The sequence below is a fragment of the Ruditapes philippinarum genome, unplaced genomic scaffold (assembly GCF_026571515.1).
Source record: "Ruditapes philippinarum isolate M1 unplaced genomic scaffold, ASM2657151v2 ctg5330_1_1_1_1, whole genome shotgun sequence".
Taxonomy (NCBI): Eukaryota; Metazoa; Mollusca; class Bivalvia; order Venerida; family Veneridae; genus Ruditapes; species Ruditapes philippinarum.
The window spans coordinates 18,968-45,267 of record NW_026856909.1 but is presented as its reverse complement, the minus strand read 5'-3'; the positions used below and the strand labels follow the sequence as shown (position 1 = coordinate 45,267).

The 26,300-nt window shown below is 31.7% G+C and overlaps 1 protein-coding gene across 1 annotated transcript; it reads right to left on the bottom strand.

Annotated features, from left to right (window-relative positions):
• Positions 1 to 241: 241 nt before the first annotated feature.
• Positions 242 to 25,527, bottom strand: LOC132748108 (beta-1,3-N-acetylglucosaminyltransferase lunatic fringe-like). The gene is made up of 9 exons (XM_060737659.1): positions 25,053 to 25,527; positions 18,322 to 18,373; positions 16,480 to 16,522; positions 14,758 to 14,965; positions 9,201 to 9,286; positions 8,688 to 8,758; positions 7,353 to 7,447; positions 6,806 to 6,888; positions 242 to 6,115 (listed from the first exon to the last, which is right to left on the bottom strand). Exons 1-9 carry the CDS (start codon positions 25,437 to 25,439, stop codon positions 6,052 to 6,054), a joined length of 1,089 nt encoding a protein of 362 aa, XP_060593642.1. The 5' UTR covers positions 25,440 to 25,527; the 3' UTR covers positions 242 to 6,051.
• Between the last annotated feature and the right edge of the window lie 773 nt (positions 25,528 to 26,300).

Here is a 26,300-nt window from a genome sequence, read left to right as displayed (position 1 = left end):
TATAGTATACCTTCATGATATATGTACCTTGTTATATCATTAAAGTATACCTTCATGTTATATGTACCTTGTTATATCATTATAGCATACCTTCATGTTATATGTACCTTGTTATATTATTCTACTTTCATGTTACATGTACCTTGTTATATCATTATACACTACTTCATAAGCTGATACAGGTCAAGCACAAATAAAGCTTTTCAGGAGCAAAGGGAAATGATAAGTTAAATCTCACAAATATAGTAAAATTTTATTCTCTTTTGTTTTAACAATGGAAATAACATGTAAATATTTCATAATAAAATTCAGAACACTGTAAAGAAATAACAAAAAATTTGGTCCATTTCAACATTTGTACTTTGTTAAAATATAAACTTCTTGTTCCACAACCGAAATATCAAATACCAGTACTAGCCATATAATATTTTCATCATGTCTATATTATATATTACAAGCAATAATCTATTATTCTGCTTAACAATAATCTAACAGAGCTAAATACAAAGCTGTGATAAAATTCTACACCAGTAAAAAGCTTAAATAATTATGCTAGCCAGGACTAAAAGTAAAAGGGCAGATGAAATTCAAGCTCAATAAAAAAGAATTTCAGTGAGAAAAAAAAATATCATGAAAGAAAAAAAAATCTATGATCTACATTGTGTATCTTATTGATAGCAAGTTAAGTTCATTTGCACTGTTTTAACATTCATTATTGGCAAAAATAATCACAAAACAATGAAAACTGGACTTAACTCAGTTAAGAATCTTGAACTTAAAACCTAATAATATGTGATGTTAAATCATTTAGTGATTTAATTCAATGTATGAACACAGTTGCCATCATGAAACAAAGGAAATACATTACAGGTTCAGCAAAAGCTGATTTTGACTTACTTATCAGTTTTTTTATATATCTGAATCATTTCTTAATTTGTCTGTATGACATTTATAGCATAAATTCTAGACAATTTCTACTTGTCTGTACTAGCCCTGGGGCAACTTGGACAAAACTAACAATTGATTTTGCTGCCCCTGGTCTATGCCATCTTTTATAGTAAAACTGTATGTGTAGGACCTAAAAATCTGTCAACACTTTTCCAAAATATAATTTATTTAAGTTATTATTTATTTATTGTGTAGGGAGATATTAGGTTATAACACATTCTTGGAACTAACCAGTACTGAGCAACGAGTGTTCAACAGCTTACAAGTTACAACTGATGGGGTTTGAACCCGCACTGCCAGATAAGAAGTCTGACACTTTAAACATTACATGCTCATCAATATGCATTCAAAGCTGATGCACTATTTTAATACCTTATGGATAATACAAAAATATTTATAATACATCATAGTATTTTACTGCAACACAAACATAGTCATGAGATCAAACATGCATTTGTACTTAATTGCTATGCATTATTTTAGCTCAGGTGGAATATACTTAGAAAACAAGAAGCGCCGCAATGCGACGAAAACCAGGTTTTAAACAACCAAGTTTTGATGTGACAGCAATCAATAGGTCAAAGTGCACTGAAGTTATTGAGTAGAAGCTGAAAATTCTATTGTAAGCAAATGACCTTGCTCCCAGATATCTAAGTGGCAATCCAAAGCTGCCACTCAGCAAGTTTTGTGTCAAAAGGTCAAAGCAAACTCAAGTTATAACATGAAAACTGAATACATTAACCTTAATCACAGACACCTGGGTAGCAATCCCAAGCTGCCTCTTGATATAAGCTACCCATACATCAAGTTTGGTGTCAATAGGCCAAAGCAAACCCAAGTTATTGAGCAGAAACTGAATTTCTATTTTTAGTAACAGTGACCTTGACCTTGATCACAGACACCTGGATAGCAATCCCAAGCTGCCTCTTGATATAAGCTATCCATACACCAAGTGTGGTGTCAATAGGCCAAAGCAAACTCAAGTTATTGAGCGGGAAGTGAATTTCTATTTTTAGTTACAGTAACCTTGACCTTGATCACAGACACCTGGGTAGCAATCCCAAGCTGCCTCTTGATATAAGCTATCCATACACCAAGTTTGGTGTCAATAAGTCAAAGCAAACTCAAGTTATTGGGCGGGAACTGAATTTCTATTTTTAATAACAGTGACCTTGACCTCTTGAGTTATGCTCTGGACAAAAATTAATTTTGAAAAATGACAAAGGGCAATAACTCAAAAATTATGCAGGGTAGAGTTATCATTCTTGTGCACTGCACTCCTCCTCAATGAGGTCTATCCACCTATGAAGTTTCAAGTGGATACCTCAAATACTTTTTGAGATATGCTCCGGACAAAAATGCCTTTTCGGCGGGGGATAATAAAAGCTAGAAACTATTAATACATGTGAGAACCAGTATGACAACCATAATGGCTGCTGTCTTTTTAAGTATGCTACAGAGCTGTTTGTACACCTCTAAAATAAATCAAAGTGCTATACATAGTTATTATAAAAATTTGTTGTAAAATTAAGCGCATAATGTTCTTTGTCCAATGTATAATGTACTAAAATAATACTTAATTGTAATAGCTCCAAATACTAATCAATACATAGTTTCAAATCTAAACCTAGGCAAATCCATCATACACAGTCAACAGTTTAAAGGTAATTAAAGGCCCTATTAAAGTATCATGAACAAAGGAGTATATGACAAATAATAAATCTTATACATGTGTATTTTAAATTAAATATCTCCGTTACCTCCCTTACAAACTCAATCTGTATATTTATAATTTGCACAACCAATATAATTTTAAAAAGAAATAGTGAACAAAACAGTGAAAATTAAAATTCTAGTAATACAAAAATGTATTTTCATCACTAATTACTTGTTACACTTTTATTCATACTACTAAACAATTCTAGACATTTGCAATGTGGCAAATAAAACCTGGAAAATCCATAAAATAGCCGACCTGGTACATGTACATTTATTTCTAAGTATCTTATTAATAATGATTATCTTAAAACAAAGAGATACAACATACATGTAGTGGTATTAATTGATCCCAGTAGTGGTCCCAAATTCTTATAAAATTGAAATACATAAAAGTAGTATATAAAATAAAGAAATATAAAAGTATTGTATAGAGAAATAGCTGCATTGTATAGAAAAATAGCCGCATTGTGTAGAGAAATAGCCGCATTGTATATAAAAATAGACACATTGTGAAGAGAAATAGCCGCATTGTATAGAAAAATAGCCCCATTGTATAGAGAAACAGATATACCGCATAGAGAAAAGACACATTGTTTAAAGAAACTGACACATTTTATAGAAAAATAGACACAATGTAGAGAAATAGCCGCATTGTTTAGACTAATAGCCGCTTTGAATACAGTAATAGATATAATATTAAAAGAAACACCCACATTGTATAAAGAAACAAATATACCACCTTATTATGTTGTATATACATGTAGTAACAGCCGCATTGTATAAAGAAATAGACTCACCACTTAGAGAAATAGATATAAAGTATAAAGAAATACCCACTTTATATAGAGAAATAGACATTGACATACCATCTAGTGAAATAGACACACCACTTAGAGAAATAGATATAAAGTATAAAGAAATACCCACTTTATATAGAGAAATAGACATTGACATACCATCTAGTGAAATAGACACACCACTTAGAGAAATAGATATAAAGTATATAAAGAAATACCCACTTTATATAGAGAAATAGACATTGACATACCATCTAGTGAAATAGACGCACCACTTAGAGAAATAGATATAAAGTATAAAGAAATACCCACTTTATATAGAGAAATAGACATTGACATACCATCTAGTGAAATAGACACACCACTTAGAGAAATAGATATAAAGTATATAAAGAAATACCCACTTTATATAGAGAAATAGACATTGACATACCATCTAGTGAAATAGACGCACCACTTCGAGAAATAGATATAAAGTATAAAGAAATACCCACTTTATATAGAGAAATAGACATTGACATACCATCTAGAGAAATAGACATAGTGTAAAGTGAAATGGCCGCATAGCATAGAAAGACAAATTTTATATACAGTAGAAGTGAACACAAAAGAGTATGTGTAATAGTGCACTTAACACCAATATTATTCATAATTAAATTTGTATGTAAATCGTAATAAAAAACGTAAGTTTTGAAAGCGAAAAGTGAAAGAACTTTCTTGTATTAAAAACGAACACTAGGTAAATAAAATGTTGTAAAATGAATACTTTATACAGACTTGTTTAATCAAATATATAGTGAATATAATATCTTTAATTCTTTTCTTGATTTTGTTCAAATGAACATTTAGCATTAAAATCTTTTTTTAAACCTGACACTTTTTACAAACAAAATGAAATAAAATTAATTTAAAAACTAAAAATGTAAACAATTGATTTGAAATGAGTTTTTTTTTTTTTTGAAATGTATTAAATAATTGAACTGCAATATGTGATTATATTCTCTTCAAACGAAAGGTCACAACATTTTATTGAAGAAAACAAGCAGTAAAATAGGCAGTAAAATAAAGAATAGAATAGAAGTTGCAAACGTATCTGTCAGGACATGACCTATAACATGAAATCAAATATCACCTTTTTTTTTCCTCATAAAACTTTATACAACCTTATGTAAGACTACATGTATGACATTACACCAGCCACGGTTTCTTTCCACTTAGTAAATACTCACTGACAATGTTAAAAAAATACATGTAAGGTATTTCCAGCATTACTTGTGGGGCAAAAATCTCTGGCACCCTAAATATGATGTCTTATTTCAGAAACATGAAGAAGGTCCCCATTAACTCTCCCTTAACTAAAAATACCAGTGATCAAAATATATGTACTAACAAGATGTGTTTGCAAAAAATATAGATGTTTTTTCAACTTTATCATTAAAGTACACATTAAAGTGCAATGTATTCAACATGATCAGAAATGTAAAATTTAAAAGGATTGAACACACAATAAAATCTAGAGTCCAAACATTACCTACAGCGTAAATAAGTTGTATACATCAACTTATCCTGTACTTTGTATTCATGATAAAATCCAAATTCAACAATATATTATTAAAAAGAAAATAATTTTAAGGTTTGAAAAGGTCAGAATAAAGCATTGCACAACGTTTGTACTTTTTGTACTAGCAAAAAAAAATATATATATTATTTTGCACCTGAACACCTAAAACAAGAGTTGTGTAATAAAAATTCAAAGAAATATTCATCCTCTTGAAGAAAAGTATGTTAGTAAAACAATATCACATCACAACCTTTAATGTTTAACTATACTTTTCGTCTTCATTTGTTGAACACATAATATTAGAACAACAAAAAGCCATGTTCCTGTACCATTGTAACATTATATAACACCAAAATATACATATAAATTATGCGACTGAAAACATTTTAATGTGACTATGTCGCAGGCCGAGGCACTTTCCCGATCTCTTTGTATATAATATACAAACACAACCATTGTTCAAAAATAAGAAAATGAAAAAGAAAATGTAGAAAAAAAAGTAAAGACAAGAACACAAGTGTAATATTTTCTACCAGCTAGCTAATGCTGTATAAATTTCTATATCTATGTCTGTGGTAAATGCTGTATGCCACTAAACTAACCCCCTCCCCCCACTCCTTCAACAGCTCCCCTCTCATTCCTCAGATGATCCCATCCCCAAATGAACAGTCAAACATGGCCTTGACATTATTAAAAGCAGGTAAAATACATTTTTTATGCAGTAACAGTTTATCCGATTTCCAAAGAAATTAACAAAATTCTGCTAGGATAACATCGAGTTACTCTGGGAGTAACCATGTCCTTTCATTATATATGAAGTAAATTTTTTTTCGATGTGCTGAACATAATGTGTAATACATATGTTACACTTGGCAGCTGTTGTGAAAAATACTAAATTAACATAATAAACATATTATCAGAAGTCACATTCTGCTGCTAATAGGTAAAACTAGAAATACTCTGGTGAAGAAAAATAACTTTTATAGAAGAAAAACAATCTGATATACTGGACTGCTGAAATCACTGTCAACTGTTGAGAGGTAAACAAAGTTGACTTAGCGGGTGTATGTGACAGTGGATGGATAAAAATCTGAAATGTAAAAATTAAAAGTATATTCAAATGTAGCAACTATTATTTCTTGAATAACCTACAAATCACTCTATAATGTATGTCATGCATTGTCTTTCCTGATAAAGAAATAATGTTTTTTTTTGTTTTTTTTTTTTAATATCGTATTTCCTGTACTTAAATACTTGAGATAAAATAATATGACTCTTAATGATAATGATATGACTTAATGATACAACTCCTTGATTTTTAATGTCACAGGGTGAGAAAAATGTGCAGCCTGCCCAGTGGTACTCAAACCCTGGATCCTTGGAATACCGTATGGACTGAGCCACCCGGCCGCTTACACACTAACTCCCCTAAATAGTGAACAGCTCTGACCTGTGACATACTCCTCAGTAATATTGAAATTCATCCTCGAATTTCTAATGGGTACAAAGAACAATGTGAAACTGGACTTGGCGCTCTATACAATCACAGCCCCATGCTGGGCACCAAATGTCACAGGGTGAGAAAAATTTACAGCCTGATCGGGACTCGAACCTGGAACCTCGGAATACCATACCAAGACTCTACTGTCTGAGCGTTCCCACCGTTTACAAACTATTTCATCTAAATAGTGAACAGTCTCCCCTAAATACTGAACAGTTCTGATATGTGACATTATTATTCCTTAAAACGAGAGATAGAGACTGTAGTTAAATGACTTACCTTGTTGGGTCTTTCTGTGTATCAAAGCCATGTATATTTACAACATTTTCTCTGCCTGGTTTTAAAGCATAGCTAAATGTTATCTGAAACAAATGAGAACTTTCTTTTATAATGTGTAAAGCTACAGCTTGTTATTTATGGAACTTAAACTGTTACAATGATATAATATAATTATGGAGACTTATTTAAAGAGTTTTAACAGTTCAGAGTATTAATTAAAGGCACATTAAACTTCAGAAAATACAAGAGAAGGTGAACTTGTGTTTTATAATGTTTAATAATGTTAGTTTTAATGCTTTATTATAGATTTAAATATGTTAAATTCTTATCATGTGAAGAAAGCAGTTTTGAACATTGAATAATTTGTCGAAAGTGCGTTGTTTCGCGTATATATGAGGTAAAGGGTTAATGGAGAAGGATAGTGAAAATTTTCGTTAAAATTCCTAGAGAAATGTAGGATTTTTGCACTGAAGAAATGGTTAAGCATGCCAACATTCTCCAATCAACTCATCATATTTTTCTAGTAGAAAACTAGTGTAATACTCACTTGATCTTTGATCTGAGGAACACCAATTCTTCGGAGTCCTTCAAGGTGTGAATGGAATAATTTTATCACAGTCAAGTCTTTACGTAAAATACTATCTGTGAGAGTATAAGAAAAAAAGAAAAACAACATAAAAATAAATTTCAATATGTAATTTCAGAAAACTGTTATAATTAGCTTGTTTATGAACCTATAAAAGTTTCATCATCATCATCATCATCTCAAGTAATTGCATCACTCCGCAAGGAGTATACTCGCAATTGGAGTTTGTTTGGTTTACTGGTGGCACTTCTGACATCATATGACGGGTAAGTAATCCTTTTTCATGCTGTGCATATATCTTGTAATAATGCACTTGAATGCCCTATCTGTTTAATAGGGGAATATTGTTGAGCGTTTTAGAATGGATGCTAGAGGCTCATATAACATTGTTTTATACAACATAAAGGTTAATACTAATATTAATTTGTAATCGTAAAATGAACCTTGTAAACAGATGTCACAATACATTTAATATTTATAATTTTCTTTTTCTTCCTAGACAAAGGAAACAGCTGTCACAAAGAAAATATCAAACAATAACCACAAAATGCAAAAAGTTAAGAGAATGATGTGAAAAAATGATTAATCATGACAAATTCTCAAAAAATCTGAATTTCATCCCAGTAAACCTCTTATGTTATAATGTAGATTCTTGTTAAACTTTGAAACCTTACCTACCTATCCCCCCCCCCCCACCCTTTCTCTTTAACAGACTTCTAGAGCTATCAATCTGGACAAGAAAATTTATCGAAGGAATACTTCAACAGTGCATACAACGATCAGATGACTGAGCTTGGTCTGCACTAACTACTTTGGTAGATTCAGTAGATTCTAGCTGGCTAGGGGTTAAAAAAGAGGGCCATTATGGCCCTAGATCTTTCATCTGTGAACCAATTTAGCTTCACATTTGTTTACTCATGTAAGTCTATGTAAAACTAACTCCAGGGTGGGGTTAATTTTGTTCACAGGGGCATAATTAAATTTATATAAATTTTGTAGAGGAGCACACAGAAATGCAACATATTATGCCATGATGCCACATTATAATATCAGAGAAGATGTCTAAAGATTTCATTTCAGTCTATTTTAAGCTTTGACTTATTTGTACATCAGACTAGAATTATTTATATTTTTTTAAGTGTTTATAGAGCCACATAAGGACTATTCTTTTGAAGTTTGTGGTTTAGGAGGAAATGTTATGTAACAACATTGTGGACAACGTGGCATCATGCCGTCACAAATGCCCACATCTGAGCACTCTTAGTTAAGTTGAGCTAAATTATAAAGGATCATTACTTATAATAAATCCTATTGTACAATCATCTGGAAGTCGAATCCGATCCCCAGCCCTCTTCATCCGCCCACCACTGAAATATTCAAGTATAACAATGAAATATTCAAGTACAACATTGGAATATTCAACTACAAGTAAAAATACATTTGTTTCATCCAAATTCTTATTTAAACATAATACATGTACAATTTCAATTTGATGAAGTGCATAACATATCATATAATTGTATACAGATTTAAGAGTCTGTGACATGGTACAAAAATTGTGAAGTACATGCCAAAGTGGCAGAAATGATAATCAAATAACTAATTTTTCTTTGCATAACAATGACTTTAAATTTTTGCTAAAACAAGAAGAAGTATATTGTCATTTAAGTTTACATATTGCATGTAAAGAAACAAAAATCCAGTTTTTGCTCCTTTTTTGTAATCACTACATGTATATGTTTATTCAAATTGATATTGTCAGCAATTACATAGGGACAGTAAATAATAGATATTAAAATCTAATCTTACCCTGCATATGGAACCATCTTTAGTGCTAATGCACGACTTATACAGAAGCCTGCACCTCCTGTAGCGAACCAAAATGCCACATTTTGCTGAAAACACCAAGAACATGTATGATAAAATAACATCAAATTAGTTTAAAGAAAAAATTACCCCAAAGACAATTCATCAAATGATTCTATAAACTACAGTACATAACAATCAAAATATTTCTGGAACAACATGATTGGCTTTCTAAAGCTTGAATATATAATTACTCTTAAAATTCTGACAATTGAAAAATATCAATGAGATATATGTCATATCACACTGTTTGAAACCTAGTGAGATATAGAATTTTTGTTGCCATTCTATACATAGTGAGTGAGATATAGCAAAGTAAAAGGCATAATGGATCACAATGTTAATGTGTCATGGATAGTTATCTCAACTTATCTGACCCAAATTTTGGTAACCTCTGATTAGCTTTATGATAAAACTATAGAAAAATTGGTTGATTTTCATGAATATAGATTCCACTCACTTTAAATTGATATTTTTTCATTATAATATAAAATTTGGTTTATTTTAGTGAAAATAATTACAGATTCTACTTGATATTTTTTCATTATATTTTCCCTCACTCTTTGCTCTCTTGAAATATTAAAAAATCACTCTTAAAAATCCTTACAAATGAGATACATTTAATGTTTAAATGAATACAAACAAATATTATCTATTCATTTTTTTAATTTATCAATATTTTGATACAAGTTGAATAGTTCCATTTTATATCTAATATTGAAAGAAGTTTGTTTGTCTGGTTTCTGAGATGGCTTAAATATTGCACCAACACAGTATATGTCATATGGCGACTTTCAAGTTTTACTGGTGGAGAAAGACCTTGGGTGTCCCTCCGTACATTATTTCAGGCACAAAATGGCACCAGAGTAGAGCCACCATGCTGCAAGCAACAGATTACTATTCCCCTGTGACTGATCATCATTCAAGGGAGAAATTTTGTCTCACCTAAGGATCAAACCCACAAATGAGCTATTGAGCTCAGAGTGTTAAGTACATGTCATAAAATTTCATTTGCTCAGTTGCGCACAAGTCTAAAGTGACTCTGCATATAACATCAAGTTTATCAGGTACGGTGTTTAAAGAGAATATATGGTTGATGTTGGAATGAAGAAGGTTTATCCAGTGAGCGAGAAAGTTGGCGAGCTTTAGGGGCCAAGATTCACTTAAGCAGCGAACCAGATAAACCTTCTCCATCCTGACAACAACTATGTTTTCAATTTTATCCTGCTTTTGTCTAATTAAATCATGTTTTAGATTATCTAAATGGTTTCATTCTTAATTTCTCCCGATAAAACAGTGTCTACATGTATTTTTTCTTTGCCGTTATTACTATGAGACTTCATTATAGGCTAACCATGTGACATAATGGCTGGAGATAGATAAGTATGAAAGATACAACTATTAACACAATACATGTATAATACACACACTGACACTGAGCAGAACACAACAATAAGCCTACAAGGAAAAATGAAAAACAAATCATTGCACAATTTTCACATTTAAATTTACCTGGTTTACAATTTACCAACCTTGACAGAAAATAAAACAAGAGCAAGCAAAAGTAAGAGCCTTGAACAATAACTGAATATAAACAACAACAACAACAAAGACAAAAGTTTACAAAAATGTTTATCTAAACACTAACCGTGATCTAAACTGACATTTTTTACAAAATACCTGTTCATCATCCCATCCAAATGTTTAACTTTGTGAAAGAAATATACATAATATAAATACTTTTTTTACATTGAACTATTAAAATCAATATATAAAAATTTGAATGTTAAATGTTAGTGAAACAGTGTAAATACATCAAAGAAAAATGTTTCATTTTTACCTTGAACTGTTCTTATTTTCGGTATGTGATAAATAGAGTTTTTTTTATTCATTTAGCTTTATTACTAAATATATTGAATGCAAAACATATTTATTTAACGTGTTCAATAAATTCAGTATTAAAACTGAAACTCATCCCAAACCAAAATGCATGCCTGCGACAAGCTTGCCGCAAGCTTGTCACAAGCTTGCCGCAAGCTTACAGCATAAATACAAGGTACCTGCATGCTTGCAACAAGCTTGCGCAAGCTTGCGATGACTTTTGAAATATATTGCAAGCTTGTTTAAAATTCATGCAAGCTTGCAAACATTTGATGTAAGCTTGCAATGCCGCAAGCTTGCAATTAGTAGACACTTAGAAAATTTTTGTACAAATCTACACTTAGAAATTTCTTGTGAAAGTAATTGAAACACTTAGAAAATTTTTTGTCAAAAGTGTACACATTAAAATAAAAATTCCAAAAATGATAGTATCAGTGATAATTAACTAGTTTAACTAAATCACCACGCTAAAGTTTATTATTAGTTATTAGTTATTTTATATATTCAGCTCAGTATTGTAAATTTACGAAGAAAATATAAAATCATCATCTATTTTAATGCAAGTTATTGTAAATGATTTGAAATTTGACACTTTATACATTTCATGTAGTTGGAAAAGGGTATCTCAGAAAAAATGTCTGTGCAAAAGAAGTAAATGAATTGATTGTTAAATACATATTATTATTTCAATAAATCTACATGAAGTTATGTACAATGAAATAATATCCATTTAATTACAGGCTTTAAGTTTAACTATAAATTAATTAAAGTCTGTGATTCAATCATTCAGACACTATAATAATCAAGATGGGATTGCATTGCTTGCCATTTTTAAATTCTAAGAATTCATGTTTTTGGATAACAATAAATAAATAAATAAACAAAACAAAAACAGTGCATGAAATAATCTCATATATATTCTATATTAAATTAATCAATATATTGCTTTTATTTAGGAAAATAAATACTCCACCACTGAGATTTTACGCTACACACATCAGAGCCTTGATAAAATTCATTGACCATCTGTGCATGACTAATTTACTCCCTGGTCATTCAGACAGATCAGGCTGTTCCATGTGATTATTTTGGGGAGAGATAACATTATAAATTTTATATGCAGAATGTGTCTAGAAGGACATTGCAATCTTTTGGTACAAAAATTTGTAATGATTTTTAAAATATTTATATCTATTAGCTATTTGATATTTTCTTTTACGCTCAAAGAATGAAAGTTAAAATGATGAGTAGATTAACCCTGCTTTACATAATGATAGACCTGTCCAGTTTTACAGTAACTGTTGTAAAATTTGAATTCTAAGATATCTGGGTCAGCAAAGAGAGCAGAGGATGTACTTGATATTTTAGCAGTTTTGGAGATATTGTTTTGTTTAACATTTAAAGTGTTTAAGTATTGGTATGATAACAGAATCACCTGGGACAAGGATATATACAACAGAATCAGGTAATTATAAACCTTAAGTTACATTAATGCAGAAACAGGTTATATATCAAATTATTAACATTTGTAACAAGAGATCAAGGTTGTTTTTATATTTTCAACTTCATGCATTTGTTTTTCTGATAATTCTTTTTAATCTATACATGTATAATCTGTAACATATAAATTATTCAATGATTTCTTTTTAATGATTGTTTATATTGTTTAAATGGCATGTTAGTAGATCTTTTTCATTTCCTGCAAATTAAACAAATTAAATCAATTTGATTAAATAGGACTTATTGGTACAATCAGTAGTTAAGTTGTACAGCTGAACAGGGTCAATCATAATCATTTGTTATTTTACATGTATGTGTTGTGTTTTCAATGGAACAATCTAAAATTACATTATACATAAATAATTTGCAGGCTGGTGCTGACTGTGAGAAATAGCGCAGAGTTTAATAATGATGTGCAGTATTAATCCTGAAAAGGTATATTATTAAATCTCAATACTTTTCTATTCCACATCTTTTCTTGAAAAAATACATACTGGGTAATAAATATTGTCACAAATTTACTTAATTCTCATACAGAGAAATTCTTAAACATTTGTGCACATTGAAATAAGATATACTGCATTGCTTTAGTATTTTTGAAAATGCATAAGCATAGTTAATATTTAATAGTTAATACTGTTGAAACATTAGATTCGATGTTATTAAAAGATATGTAATATAACTGCATTTATGCAATAAAACATAGTTCATTACCGCATCTGTATTTAATTAATTATGAATTTTATCTTTAAAGGTCAGCACAACCATAAGAAGTTCTAGGAAACACTGGCAGAGGACTAAAAATGGACACCGATAAAAGAAATAGTAATTTAAATAATCAGAAACATTTAAAACAAATTTAAGATTGAATAGTTTGTCACTGACAGACTAAGAGCAAAATAATTGCTTAAAACAAAGTGTTGGATTCTAAGAAAACAAGAACCTACCAAAACCTGCAGCTAGAAAAAAATTGTTTGTGTTATAGTGAATGCAGGGTGTTCTATTCTGTATTTGGACTAAAGGATATGTATTAAATTTTGTGAAAGAAATATGTGATCATGTTAAACTCATAAAAATTCTACCCCAAACATTCCTGTGCTGAATTCCATCCCAGAATTTTACATTTTAAGAACATTTAGGGATGCTGGAATTAGGCTGGATTTTTTCAATGTCATTCCATCAAGGCTGGACTATTCACCATGGTAATTGGAAGAAAACATTAGTATATGAAAAATTTAACATCAGCTTCTTTTTACAATTTATGATTAAATAAGTTTATCATGGTAATCAATGCCTTTTTTTTGCATGTTATATAGGATTCAGAGACAGTTACACGTAGCAGCTCCCTTTCCAAATAGGGTTTACAGTTTTTGCAAGCCTGCGATTAAGCTTGCGCAAGCTTATACATTAAGCTTGTAGTTATACATGCACAAGCTTGCGACTAAGCCTGTGCAGGCTTGCAGATAAACCTGCGCAAGCTTGCAAATAAGCTTGCGCAAGCTTACGATTAAGCTTGCACAAGCTTGCGCAAGCTTGCGATTAAGCTTGCGCAAGCTTGCGATTAACCTTGCGCAAGCTTGCGATTAACCTTGCGCAAGCTTAAATATTAACTAGTTTGCAGTCAGATTTTTTTAAATAACTGATCGCAAGCTTGCCGCAAGCTTGCCGCAAGGTTCCAATTACTAGCCAGTAGCAAGCTTGCAACTTAAGCTTGCAGCAAGCTTGTGACAAGCTTGCAATGTTAGCTTGCGATTTTGGTTTGGGATTCAATACCCCCAACATACATGTAGTAAAACATCGGAGCAATATCAAGAAAAAGGTCATGATTAAATCATATTGAAAATAATCAATGTCTTGTGGTAAATTATTACATTACACCAAATTTCATTAAAATATTTTTTTACCAATAAGAAGATAGTGTCAAGATCATGACTAGAAGAAAACTTAAAAAATAAATTGTCACCTTAATGCAGTAACGAGTTAACTCCTATTAATTTATATCAGCAGTTAACCCATTACTGCACTAAGGTAACAAAATGTAGTAATCCTAATGGTAGACTAGTTGTCAAGTCATTTTTGCCACTATCCTTTTTTTAAGAAATAAAGTAAAAAGATTTACCCCTGGATGACTCCTGTCCATCACCTCTATTGGATGGCTTAGACTGGGTTTACCAAGGTACCAGTCATCAGTATGATTATACTGCTGTAACAGACTAACCAGTCTGGGTATATTGATATATGTATCATCATCTACATGACAAAACCACCGCTTCCGCGAGTTTATGAACCAGTCAAACTCTTGAGACATTTTGCACACCAGCGACTTCCTACAGTATAATCATCAAAATTTTAATGAAAATATTTTTAAGGAAACTTTTATGCTCTTTATCGCAATATTTGAAAGTGAATATTTCAATTAAGTTTGAAGAATTTATAGTGCATACACTTTGTCTGAATTTTGACCTTCAAGAATGGCCTTGAGAGCTGGCACAGCCTCAGCATTGACTTTGCATATAGCCGTATTCACACAATATTATGGCAAGTTCACTGAAGACTTGTTAATAAAGAGTTACAGAATTTAAAGAGCAGACATGAAAATTGAATGAAGTTTGGTATAAACAGGTGTATAATCTTCATATAGCAAACACAAAATTGTATGACATTATTTTGACCTTCAAAAATGGCCTTGACCTTAAAGGCTTGCATAGGTTCTGCACATCACCTGTTAAAGTGTACATTTGAGTCAAGCTTGAAGAAAAACCTTTTTATCCTTTATATAATTCATAGAGGCAGAGCAGACTTGATGGAGATTGATGGATCAAAGGCAGGATAAAGTGGTTTATATATAAATATGATAACGCAAAACCTAAAATAAATTCTGGAGGTTCTCAGTGGTGTGTACCAACACTTTAAAATGTACAATTATATTATGATGAAACAAGCAGATATTACAAATACAGACCAACAAATAAAACACTTGAGGCAAGCTGATGACTGTATTTTACACTTCAAAGGGAAATTTGCATTTATGTCTTTGAATATATTTTTTTTGTTTTAAATTTTACCTTTGGCACAAGACATTTAACAATATATTATTTAAATTTGCTTATTTGCAAAATGTAACATGCATTATTCATTACATAAAAAAATCCCCCTTTTACTTCTTTTTTTTTATATATATATTCTTTTATATTTTACTCCACACCAACAAAGTATAGGTTTGTTTGTTTATTTTGGGTTTTACGTCACATCGACACAGTATAAGTCATATCGCAACGTTCCAGCTTTACTGGTGAAGGAAGACTTCAGGTGCCCTTCCGTGCATTATTTCAGGCACGAAAGGGCACCTGAGTAGAACCACCGATGTTCCGTAAGCTAGCTGGATAGCTTCCTCACATGAAAGAATCCAAAGTCCCCGTTGGGATTCGCACCCACAGCGGTGAGGAGCAAGTGGTTTGAAGTCAACGACCTTAACTTCTCGGCCACGGATGCCCCAACAAAGTATAGGTGGTAGTGCGACTAAATAACAACTTTATTGGAAGACCTCAGGTGCCTTTCCATTTATTATTTCGATCATGAACGGGTACCTGAGTAAAACCCCTGATGTTCCCTAAGTTAGCTGGATAGCTTCCTCACATGAAAGAATCCAAAGTCACTCTAAGGACTTTAACCCACAGTGGTGAGGGGCAAGTGGTTTGAAGTCAACAACCTTAATCACTAGGGCACTGACACCCTTCCCCACTTCCCTTCAAAACTACCAATTAGTCCATTACCTGAGGGCCCCTTGCCCAAATCCCCTTAAAGGTAATTAGAGCTTTGAACACATTACAAAATAACCTACCTATTATGGTCCCCTGAGCAGTTGGTATTGATCACATGGTTGGCTGAAAGAAAATTAAAATTATACATGAATGATAACAATTAGAGAGCATACGGAGTCAGTTTGTTTGAAATTCATCTACATGTAAGTTTTCAAGTTAGAACAACTTAGCTCATAATTATGTACCGTTATTTCAAACTATTGAATAATATAATGTTGGAGGAATTTTTTTTTTCAGTATTTCAACAATAAGTGTAATGAATATTTGTACATGTACATAAATGTGACATTATGTGCATTCAAGTTAAAATGATGGGTGTACAGGTTAAAGTGAAAATAACTTATAATTATTGTCTATTTTAAAGTCTAGGTCAGGTGTAATCACAATGACCAACATGACTTACAGAAAATGCTAAATATCTTTCAGAATGTATCTTTAATATATCTTAAATATTCGATTTATAAAAAGAGTGGAGCAGTGTTGTTATTTTTAAGGCAGTTGTTATATCTTATACATTTTTCATTATCAATAGTCAATCTTTTTATATAAACATGCATAATTAATTTAGCCCTCAACTCTACAATAAAAAATAAGCATGATGTCATATTAAAGTAAAATATTTTTCAAAATGACAGCTCACATCTCTAATTATAGAAAGGAAAAAAAAAAGCCTTAGTTTAAAATCTGTCATCTGTTACTGAACAATCAACTTTAATGAGTTTAGAGACACTCATCCTCCTGCACACAATATCAAATAATTGTAAAAATCATGCTCAAAATGATAACACTTTGTTCTCTTGGCGAAATTCACAAATTGAAACAAAACACAATCTACATCAGGCCTTACTTGTATATCAAAGATGATAAAAGCTCTTTGTTTTTTGATATATCATGATAAAATCAAATATATCTACATCTGTTTCCACACTTTCAACATAGCTAGACAATTAGTAATACAAAAGGTGCACAGTGAAAACTGCATAATGATAAAAAAAACAACAACATTCAAATGTAATGAAGTTGATTGCTAAAAAAATATAAAACAGACAATTTTACCTAAAGGGCTTGAACATTTAAAATAATGAATATATTAAACAAGTTTGCTGCAAGCAACTTTACAAAAAATTGTATTGTCAGCATTTTACCATAAACTGACGCAAATTTAAAACATGCATACTTTGAACATGTATTTTGCATTTTGTCTAACAAATTATTGATATTCCCACCCTGAGTTTAATGCTTACACATTGTCTTAATTATATTTTTGGAGAAAAAAAACAACAACTACAATTCTTTTTTTTTCACACACAAAATTCTCCTAATTTTATAGTACCATTTTAAACTTTTGCTGCAAATAAGTTGGATATTCCTGTCTCACACACAACTATTTACCAACAAGATAAATTTATATACTGATATTCTAATATAAACTGTTGACTTTATTTATTGATTTTTAAAGTTATTTTGCCATAATTCTGGAATATTTCACCTAAACTTTGTTTAATTTCTCACATAACATACAGAATAAGTTTTTATATATTTCATAGTATACATTTAGTAAAAAATATTGTACATCTGTTAAAGTGTTAAAAGTTATTTCTGTAATTCTTAGAAATTAACTTGGCAAATGAGTTGTAATTTTATATAAATTTAACATCTGGCGGCAAAAAGATTAATAAATACATAAAGTTAAAGGAAATGCAAAAAAATATATATAACAAACATACAATGTTACATAGCTTCTTTTGTTAAGTTACAACAGAAACCAGTCTTTGGCTTTACTTTCATTACCAAATTTACTATTCTTAACTTAACAGCTACCGTTTAACATTAAAAAAACTTTTGTCAAGGTCCAACATTACCTTCTATTTTTTCTTTCAATTCTGCATCATCTGCATCAGTGAAAATAAATGTCTGAAAAAGGAAGACAAGGGGAAAAAACATTAGAAGTTCATAAAAAATATTGTCACATTTATATTTAACTGAAAACTTTAAATAAATCATACAGATTTGGACAGGTCAGTGAAGAAAATCAAACATAAGCTTTATGTCTGATTTCAGGGTTTTTTCCCCAGGATTTTGGGAATATAACCCATACCCATGGAATTCGGAAATTAGGCAATGGTTTGTTAAAATTTGGGAAAAAATGCATGACTTAAATTTTGCAGTGACTTAAAATAAATGCAAAGAATCACTGTCCAGGATGGATCTTCAAACATTTAAGCACCATATTAGTGAAGAAGTGCTTATTTTCAAAGATTTTAGAATTTGTTAATCAATTTTTTGTTGTTGTAACTTTCAATTGGGAATTTTTTCCTGTTTTCAATTGGAAATATGACTGAATATCAGCTATAAAATAAGCAAAAAATAAAATCCCTGGATTTTATAAGAACATGACTTGTATTATTATGGCAATGAGGTCAGATCAAAATATTTGACAATCACTAATTTTAAAATATATGAATATAAAGAATGGAAAATGTAGAAGACTGGCATGTAGCAGTTTGTATGATTTACTGCTGGATGAAATGGTTTGTTTTGGTGGATTTTAAGTCAAACTGACACTTTCCAGCTTTTTTATACAGAGAAAGACCTCTATTATTGCTTCTTCATGCATCATTTCAGGCACAAAAAGGTACCCAAGTAGAACCATTGAACTTCCATAAGTTAGGTAAGCTACATGTACTGTGATGTAGAGGAATAGCTTCCTCACATTAAAGAATCTCAAGTCCCCTGATGGGCTCCAAACCCATAACCTTGAGGCCAGAGGGGCAAGTGATTTGAAATTGGTGACATTATTATCTCGGCCATGGAGGACCTTGGATGTAATAGTAATATTAAACTACATGTACGGAACAATTTATCCAAATTTACAATAGGGTAGCTTTGTAAAAGGATTGAAGGAGGGTAGGTATACTGATTTCTCATTTGTGCATTAAAGTGCTGTTTAACCTGCTAGAGTTAAAAGTGATGATTAGCAATTGCCACCAGTATATAGCAAGGGCAGCCTGCTGACCAGGCTCTTGATTGTACAACTACTATGTTAGCTATTTTTTTAAAATTTTGAAACTGAAATAAATGAGATGTTATAATTTAAAGCGTGCAGAGGCAGAAGGATATAATCCAGGGTGTTGTTTTTTCAGTTTTGATTGATGATGACAAGATGTTTAATATAATTTTTACTGGCTGGATGATTTTAATTTTCATTTTGAAATTAGAAGAAACTTAACACAAAAGCTGTCAGTTGGGCAGTGTATAATACTTTGTAGTAAATCAAAGGCATGGATAATGTAGGAATTTAGAGGAAGATTACATTTGAATAAATTTCATTTCTATTATATTCACGATGTGCTATACTTTAGTTCAGAACTTTCAAGTGAACATCTTAATTAAGCTGCTGTTAAAACAGATCTTACAAAACTGTAACCCGCAATCTTTAAACTCTTATAAGGAACTTTTTAAGTTAACAAAGAGCTATAATTCTGTCAAAATTTATACAAGACTAGAGTTATAGGCCTTGGACAGTGAGTGACCTAAAATAGTGATCTTAAAGACATGTTTCACAAGTTTCAAGCAGATACTTCTTCAGCCCTATGATGACATGTAAAGTATGTTGTACATAATGATGCATGCAAAACATTTAAGCAAGTACATCATACAGTACAGCTCGCACGGAATGTACAATTTTTGTGCTTCCTCCGCAATCGACGTTATAGCGAACTCCTTAATCCACCGCGTTTTTCTGAGGGTAATCGCGGAGAAACACCCGTGACCACAATCGCGGAGTTTTAGAGAGTGTAAAGGTATTATCGCGGAGATTCTCCAAGAAAATCACGATTTATAACTTGATCATATATTTTAAAATTATCCTTTTTCATTAAAGTAATTTTCCATTTTCGTATAGGATATCGACCGAGTACGAGGTCTTTCTGTTTAGGAAAGACCTGGTCACGAATTTCATGTGACACCAAGAGGGCGTAGCGCTCGAGGTGTTTCATGAAATTCGTGACTAGGTCTTTCCTAAACAGAAAGATCGATGTACGAGGCCGATATCCAACTTACACAACGTAAAACTTTATTTGCTTGAGCAAAAATATTATTTTTAACACAATGCATATACAGGTAAGCTTTTATCAACGATCTGCTTAAATACAATATATATTTAGCATTTAATTTTGCTTTTCCCTTTAAAATGATAATCTTTAAAGCTAAATGTGCAATTTGTCAATAATAAAGTGAATAGATCTGTAATAGAAGGTGTGTTAAAGAATGAATAATGAATAATTATGCTGACAGTATTTCGTATCAGACAATGCAGATTCTAGGACATTTGCCCCCGGACAGTTGCCCCCCCCCCCTCCCTTTGCTGTTGTAACTTGTCACTTATCATCTCGTGTATAGATTTTTTGTTTGCCAATGGAAATATTATAGAACATTTATTTATGGATGCTATTTACACTTTCAAAAATTTGCGTGAGAGTTTTTGTGTATTTAAGCACAATGAAATTTCGACAATAGGCGAGGAATTTTGGTAGCAAACATACAATAAAATATTTTAACATTTTTAAAACAGGGAGGGGGGCAAATGTCCACCCCTTCCAATAATATGAAGGGGGCAAATGTCCGCCAATGCAAAAAGGGGGCAAATTTCCAAGGGGCAACTGTCCGAAGAGCAATGCCCGAATACCCAGCAGACCACAAAAGACTTACCTATGTATATTGGTAGCAAGTGTGAGATACACTGTATATGAACCAAAACTTTTATATAACAGATTGTATAAAGTGTTCTAGAATAAAATATGATCGTTCATCATAATTTTTTAGACTAAATAAGTTATAACTTTATTAACATTTTAAAATCGTAATAAGTATGTTGTGATTGCTGCTATATAGTTTCATTGATATGAACTTGAGCGTCGATTTTGTTACATTGTGAACTTAATGACAGAAGAACCACTTAGATTACTATTACTTTGAAAAATGACGCGATTAAATAAATGTTAAATGTGTCCTAACTTTGATATGCTATCCATTTTTTTTTTTCAAAGATTTAATATAGGGATGCTGGAATAATTGCTTAGTGCATTCAATAAACATTAATTTGTTTAAAATGTATGCCGATTTTGTAAAAATAGAGTGAAATAAGAATCCCTAAAGAAAGCCCAACGCGGCAAAATTGAACATGTTGCAGGCTCTGTTTGACAACAAATAATAAATTATGATAAAGTCTGCACCCATCAAATTTAAACAATATACATTATGCATACGATATAACATATGCTCATCTCTATTATTATGTCACAGGTATAAATATAAACATGTGTGCAATGTTCCGGAATACCGGCCAGGTAACGGATAATATCTTTGCTGAAATCGAAAGTAGATGTACAATTTAAATTTACAAGAAACAATTTCTTTTATTTTGATCTTTTTTATGAATATTTTATTGGCACCAATTGAAAGAAAAAACAAAGAGAATCGCAAGGACTGAAACACACTGGTTTTTTTATATTAAAATACCACCGCTATCGGCGAATTTCTGTCTCCGGGACACCTCAGAAAATTTGGGAGTTTTGGGGAGTTTTGGGGAGTTTCTCGGCGATTTTCCTCCCAAATTCCACGGTGGGAAAAGGAAAAAAGTACATTCCGCGCGAGCTGTACTGTAACAATAAAATAAGGGCTGTTACTGAATATTGCCATGTATTGATCACAGATATTCAAAAATCAAAACAATATTGATTCACTATTTAGATATAGATTTAGAATACCCATTTTAGGTTTAGTAAAAATATCTACATTTTGTATTTTGAGTTAAGGGAAAAAGCCACTTTTCTTTTCTAGTTTGTACACTGGATTTTATTTTCAGAGGTTTGTATTTTTCCATCAATGATAGCACTCACTTCTTTTCAAAGGCATCAAGAAGAAAAACAAAATATATGAGATTAACACATACTATGAAATGAGCAAGTGCATATTTTTTCAAGGGGTGTAACAATACACCTACCCAAAGATACAAAATGTATCATCATAGGCAATGACGATACGATGTTTCGATACAATACAATGCTCATATTTAAGACCAGAAAGGATTTTTTTTTTCAAAAGTCCAAGTACTTTATAATAAATTTTATTAATCAGAATTTGAACTTAATACAACTGACATAATCTTATTTTAAGCTTGTACACATGTACATTAATTTCATCTTCTCTTTTTTTTTCATCCATCTGATTGTGATTCAGACTGGACCTTCTTTTGTTAGGACAATTGCTCTAAATGGTAAAAAATTTCAGGACATAATAAATGTCCTAAATCACAAAATAACTTCAGCATTTTAACTCGAAATAAGTTTTTTAGGTAGGCTAGTATAAAATTTATAGGGTTATCATTGAATATCGAAGAATCGATGTGTCATCGATACTCATCATCCGATATAATATCGATACGCACTTTCAAATATCAATACAATCTAAAAATTATTTATTTCTGTTCGTAAATTTACCTCTCTATGTTCATTTTCATTGAACTACTTGTGTGAAACATGTTATTTAGATTAATATATGCAAGATCAAGATCACTAAAGATGTTTGCCATGGTCAATAAAGATGATAAAATATAGAGATTTTGTCCACAGCATAACTCCTACACGTATGGAGGGATTCTAATGAACCTTCTAAATGTTCGCCACTATGAGGAGCTGTGTCCCGTGCATGAACCAGGCCTCTGTGTCAAAGGTCAAGGTCACACTTAGAGGTCATAGAAAAATGCTTGTCCGGAGCAAAACTTCTACATGCAGAGGGATTTCAATATAACTTGGCACAAATGCTCACTATTGTGAGGCCGAGTGTCTCCTATATGCATATCTATAATGCCCACTAAGGCTCCCACGTTTACAATTTTCTGAAAACGTTTACACGATTGCTAAGAACCGAAACGATACCGTTTAAACGGTGGTACTTCTATGTACTATACTACACCATGTATTCGAGTCTGCAAATGATGACATACTTTCTATTTTTAATACATATACAAATAAATAATGTCCAGGGCTCATCACGATTGTGTCGGCACACATTTTCTGCATTGTGTCCCAATTTCGCTCTTTTGAAAGATCAAAGGAAAATCAACTTTACCAAAAATGTATTATGCCACAAGCGATTATTGCACGGTGATGCTGTTCGGAGGGTTGTAAACACCCATTTTCCATTTTTACTTTGGAATAAACCAATTGGAATTTATAAAAGCCGTGATTACAGGCAATGATTAAGATATTCCGTAAGACAATATGGTCATTTCGATTAAACGGTAAAAGATATCGTAAACGTTTAGGAATGAAAACCGAAACGTATCCGTTTAAACGTTTAACCATGGGAGCCTTAATGCCCACATCTCTATCAAAAGCTTCTGTATATTGCGACAATGTTGGCCTTGTTTCCAGTTTTCTCTTGGCTGACTTGAACTAAAAACTCCATTTTCAAATGTCAGTTAAAATAAAGTATGAAAATTAACAAAGGGCAATAACTCAAAAAATTAGAAGTGCAGAGTAACGACTCTTGTGCACTGCACTTCTCGTAACTTAAAGAAGCAGGCATACCAAGTTTGGAGTCAATCCCACCTATAGTGACCGAGTTATGCTGTAGACAAGTTCACAAGCCTAAGGGGATGCTGCCGCTGCTGAAACCACTGACAAAAGTAACCCCCTTTAGTATATATGTTGACTTTTTCAAGGCGACACACCATAAATGAACTATGATTATGTAGACAAAACCGAACCAAAAGGACATAGGCATATCAAGCTTAGCTAAAGAGACTTCAGCGAACAGGTTTTATAGTACTGCTAGATCTGTTACTGTCTCAAAGTCAAAATAAAAGCGACATATAAAGTTATTAGGGCTGTGCATTGCATTTTTTCTGTCATGATACATATCACGATACTTACATTTCCAAACGATGCAATTCACGATATGTATTGCATACTTTGATAAAATGCGATGCATATTGCGATTCTTATGTTTCGATGCAATATGTATCACAATACTGATTTTCAGACTTTATCTATATAAAAAACTTGGTCATTTGTTTACAGCATAATTACGAATGTAATATAAAACTATTACAATAACAAAACAATAAACTCTTCAACTTCTTATTATAACTTATTTTCAAGTTTTGATCTTTCAACAATTTACATTACTTATTACTTAAGAATTTTTACTTAAGGAATTTTACTTTTTACTTAAGGATTAAAGGTATTTTTCATTATACCATAACTATTGGTGTATTGTTATACTTTCCCGCTATATCGATGCATCGATGGGTGAAATATGTATTGCATCCTGATATATTGGAATTTATTAATTCATTATGATGCATACATCGAGAACAGGGCAGATCGCAATGTATTGATGCATCAATGAATCGTTACACCTCTAAAAGTTATGGAAGCCAGAATTATATCAAGCTTTGCCACTGATTTGTATCACTCCGCAGTGAAGTGTTATGCCTCTATATTTTTCAAGTCAAATCCTCAACGGTAAAGTCAAATATGGGTCCCTTTAAATATGTTTATCAGTATCAACATAAATTTTATCTTACCTGTTTTTTAGCAGTGCTGATCCATGTATCAAGCAGCAAATGTAAACGGGATTTGTGATATTTAGCAGTAGTTTTGACACTTATAAAAATATCTTCCAGAGATGTGACAGCAAGCTTTGCAACCTGGAATTTATTCACATAACCCTGTACAGGTGTGAGCCCTTTTGCACTTCGTTGCAATCGAACAATCACGTCATCCTTTAATTTGTAAGAGTTTGTAACATCTAAAACTTTTTCAACACTTTGCGACATTTGTCTGAAATGTTTTTCTTGCTCATTATTTTGTTCTTCATAATTATTTATATTATTAAGAAGCATACAAAAAGTACCCGTAAGAATCAGACATAATGAAATAACTTTTGCCAATCTTTTACATGATACACGCATTGTGCACCAAGTTTTAATCTGTCCAACAACATTCTCAATTTGCCACTTTCTCACGCTAGCTCATGGTAAAAATAAACACCGTCACGTCAGTCGGTCTAACTACCAAAAAACACTAAGATACTCAAGACCCGCAAATACACCTCGAGACGCCAAATTAATAATGCGAATTTAATTGGCTTACACGCTTTAATATACCATAAAAATGGAAAAGGAACACGAATAACAAGGTTTTCTACTTTACAGACTCTTTACTACAATACAATACAATACAATACAATACAATACAATACAATACAATACAATACAATACAATACAATACAATACAATACAATACAATACAATACAATACAATACAATACAATACAATACAATCATGGAACCTTCAATGTGACACGTTAGTGCAATTCCATGAAAAGCGGCGTAAACACAAAGATAAAGTGCTATTGGTAGATATACGTACTATTGGCATACCAATGGTACCAAATTTGCCATTGGATGATTGAATTGCAGATCAACAACTAGTGCTATGGTAGTGGTGGTAAGTCTTACTTATGACGTCATTCAAAAGGGCGATCCTGATTTGATTTTCATTATGCTGAAACAAAATTACACATATGCAACAATTGGTGGGAGCATGGCATAGTGGTAAGCACGTAGAAGTAGTATTCTAGGGATGACTATCAATATGGGTTCAAACCCCGTAAAGGACATGTCATTGTTTTCTTGAGCAAGAAACTTTACACTAATTGCTCAGTACGGAACGGATTTGAGTGTGTGTGTTTATTAACTCTTTGCTCCCTTCACAACCAAACTAAAATAACTTGAGTAAAAACCAAACAGTAGAAAAGGGCAGATATTCA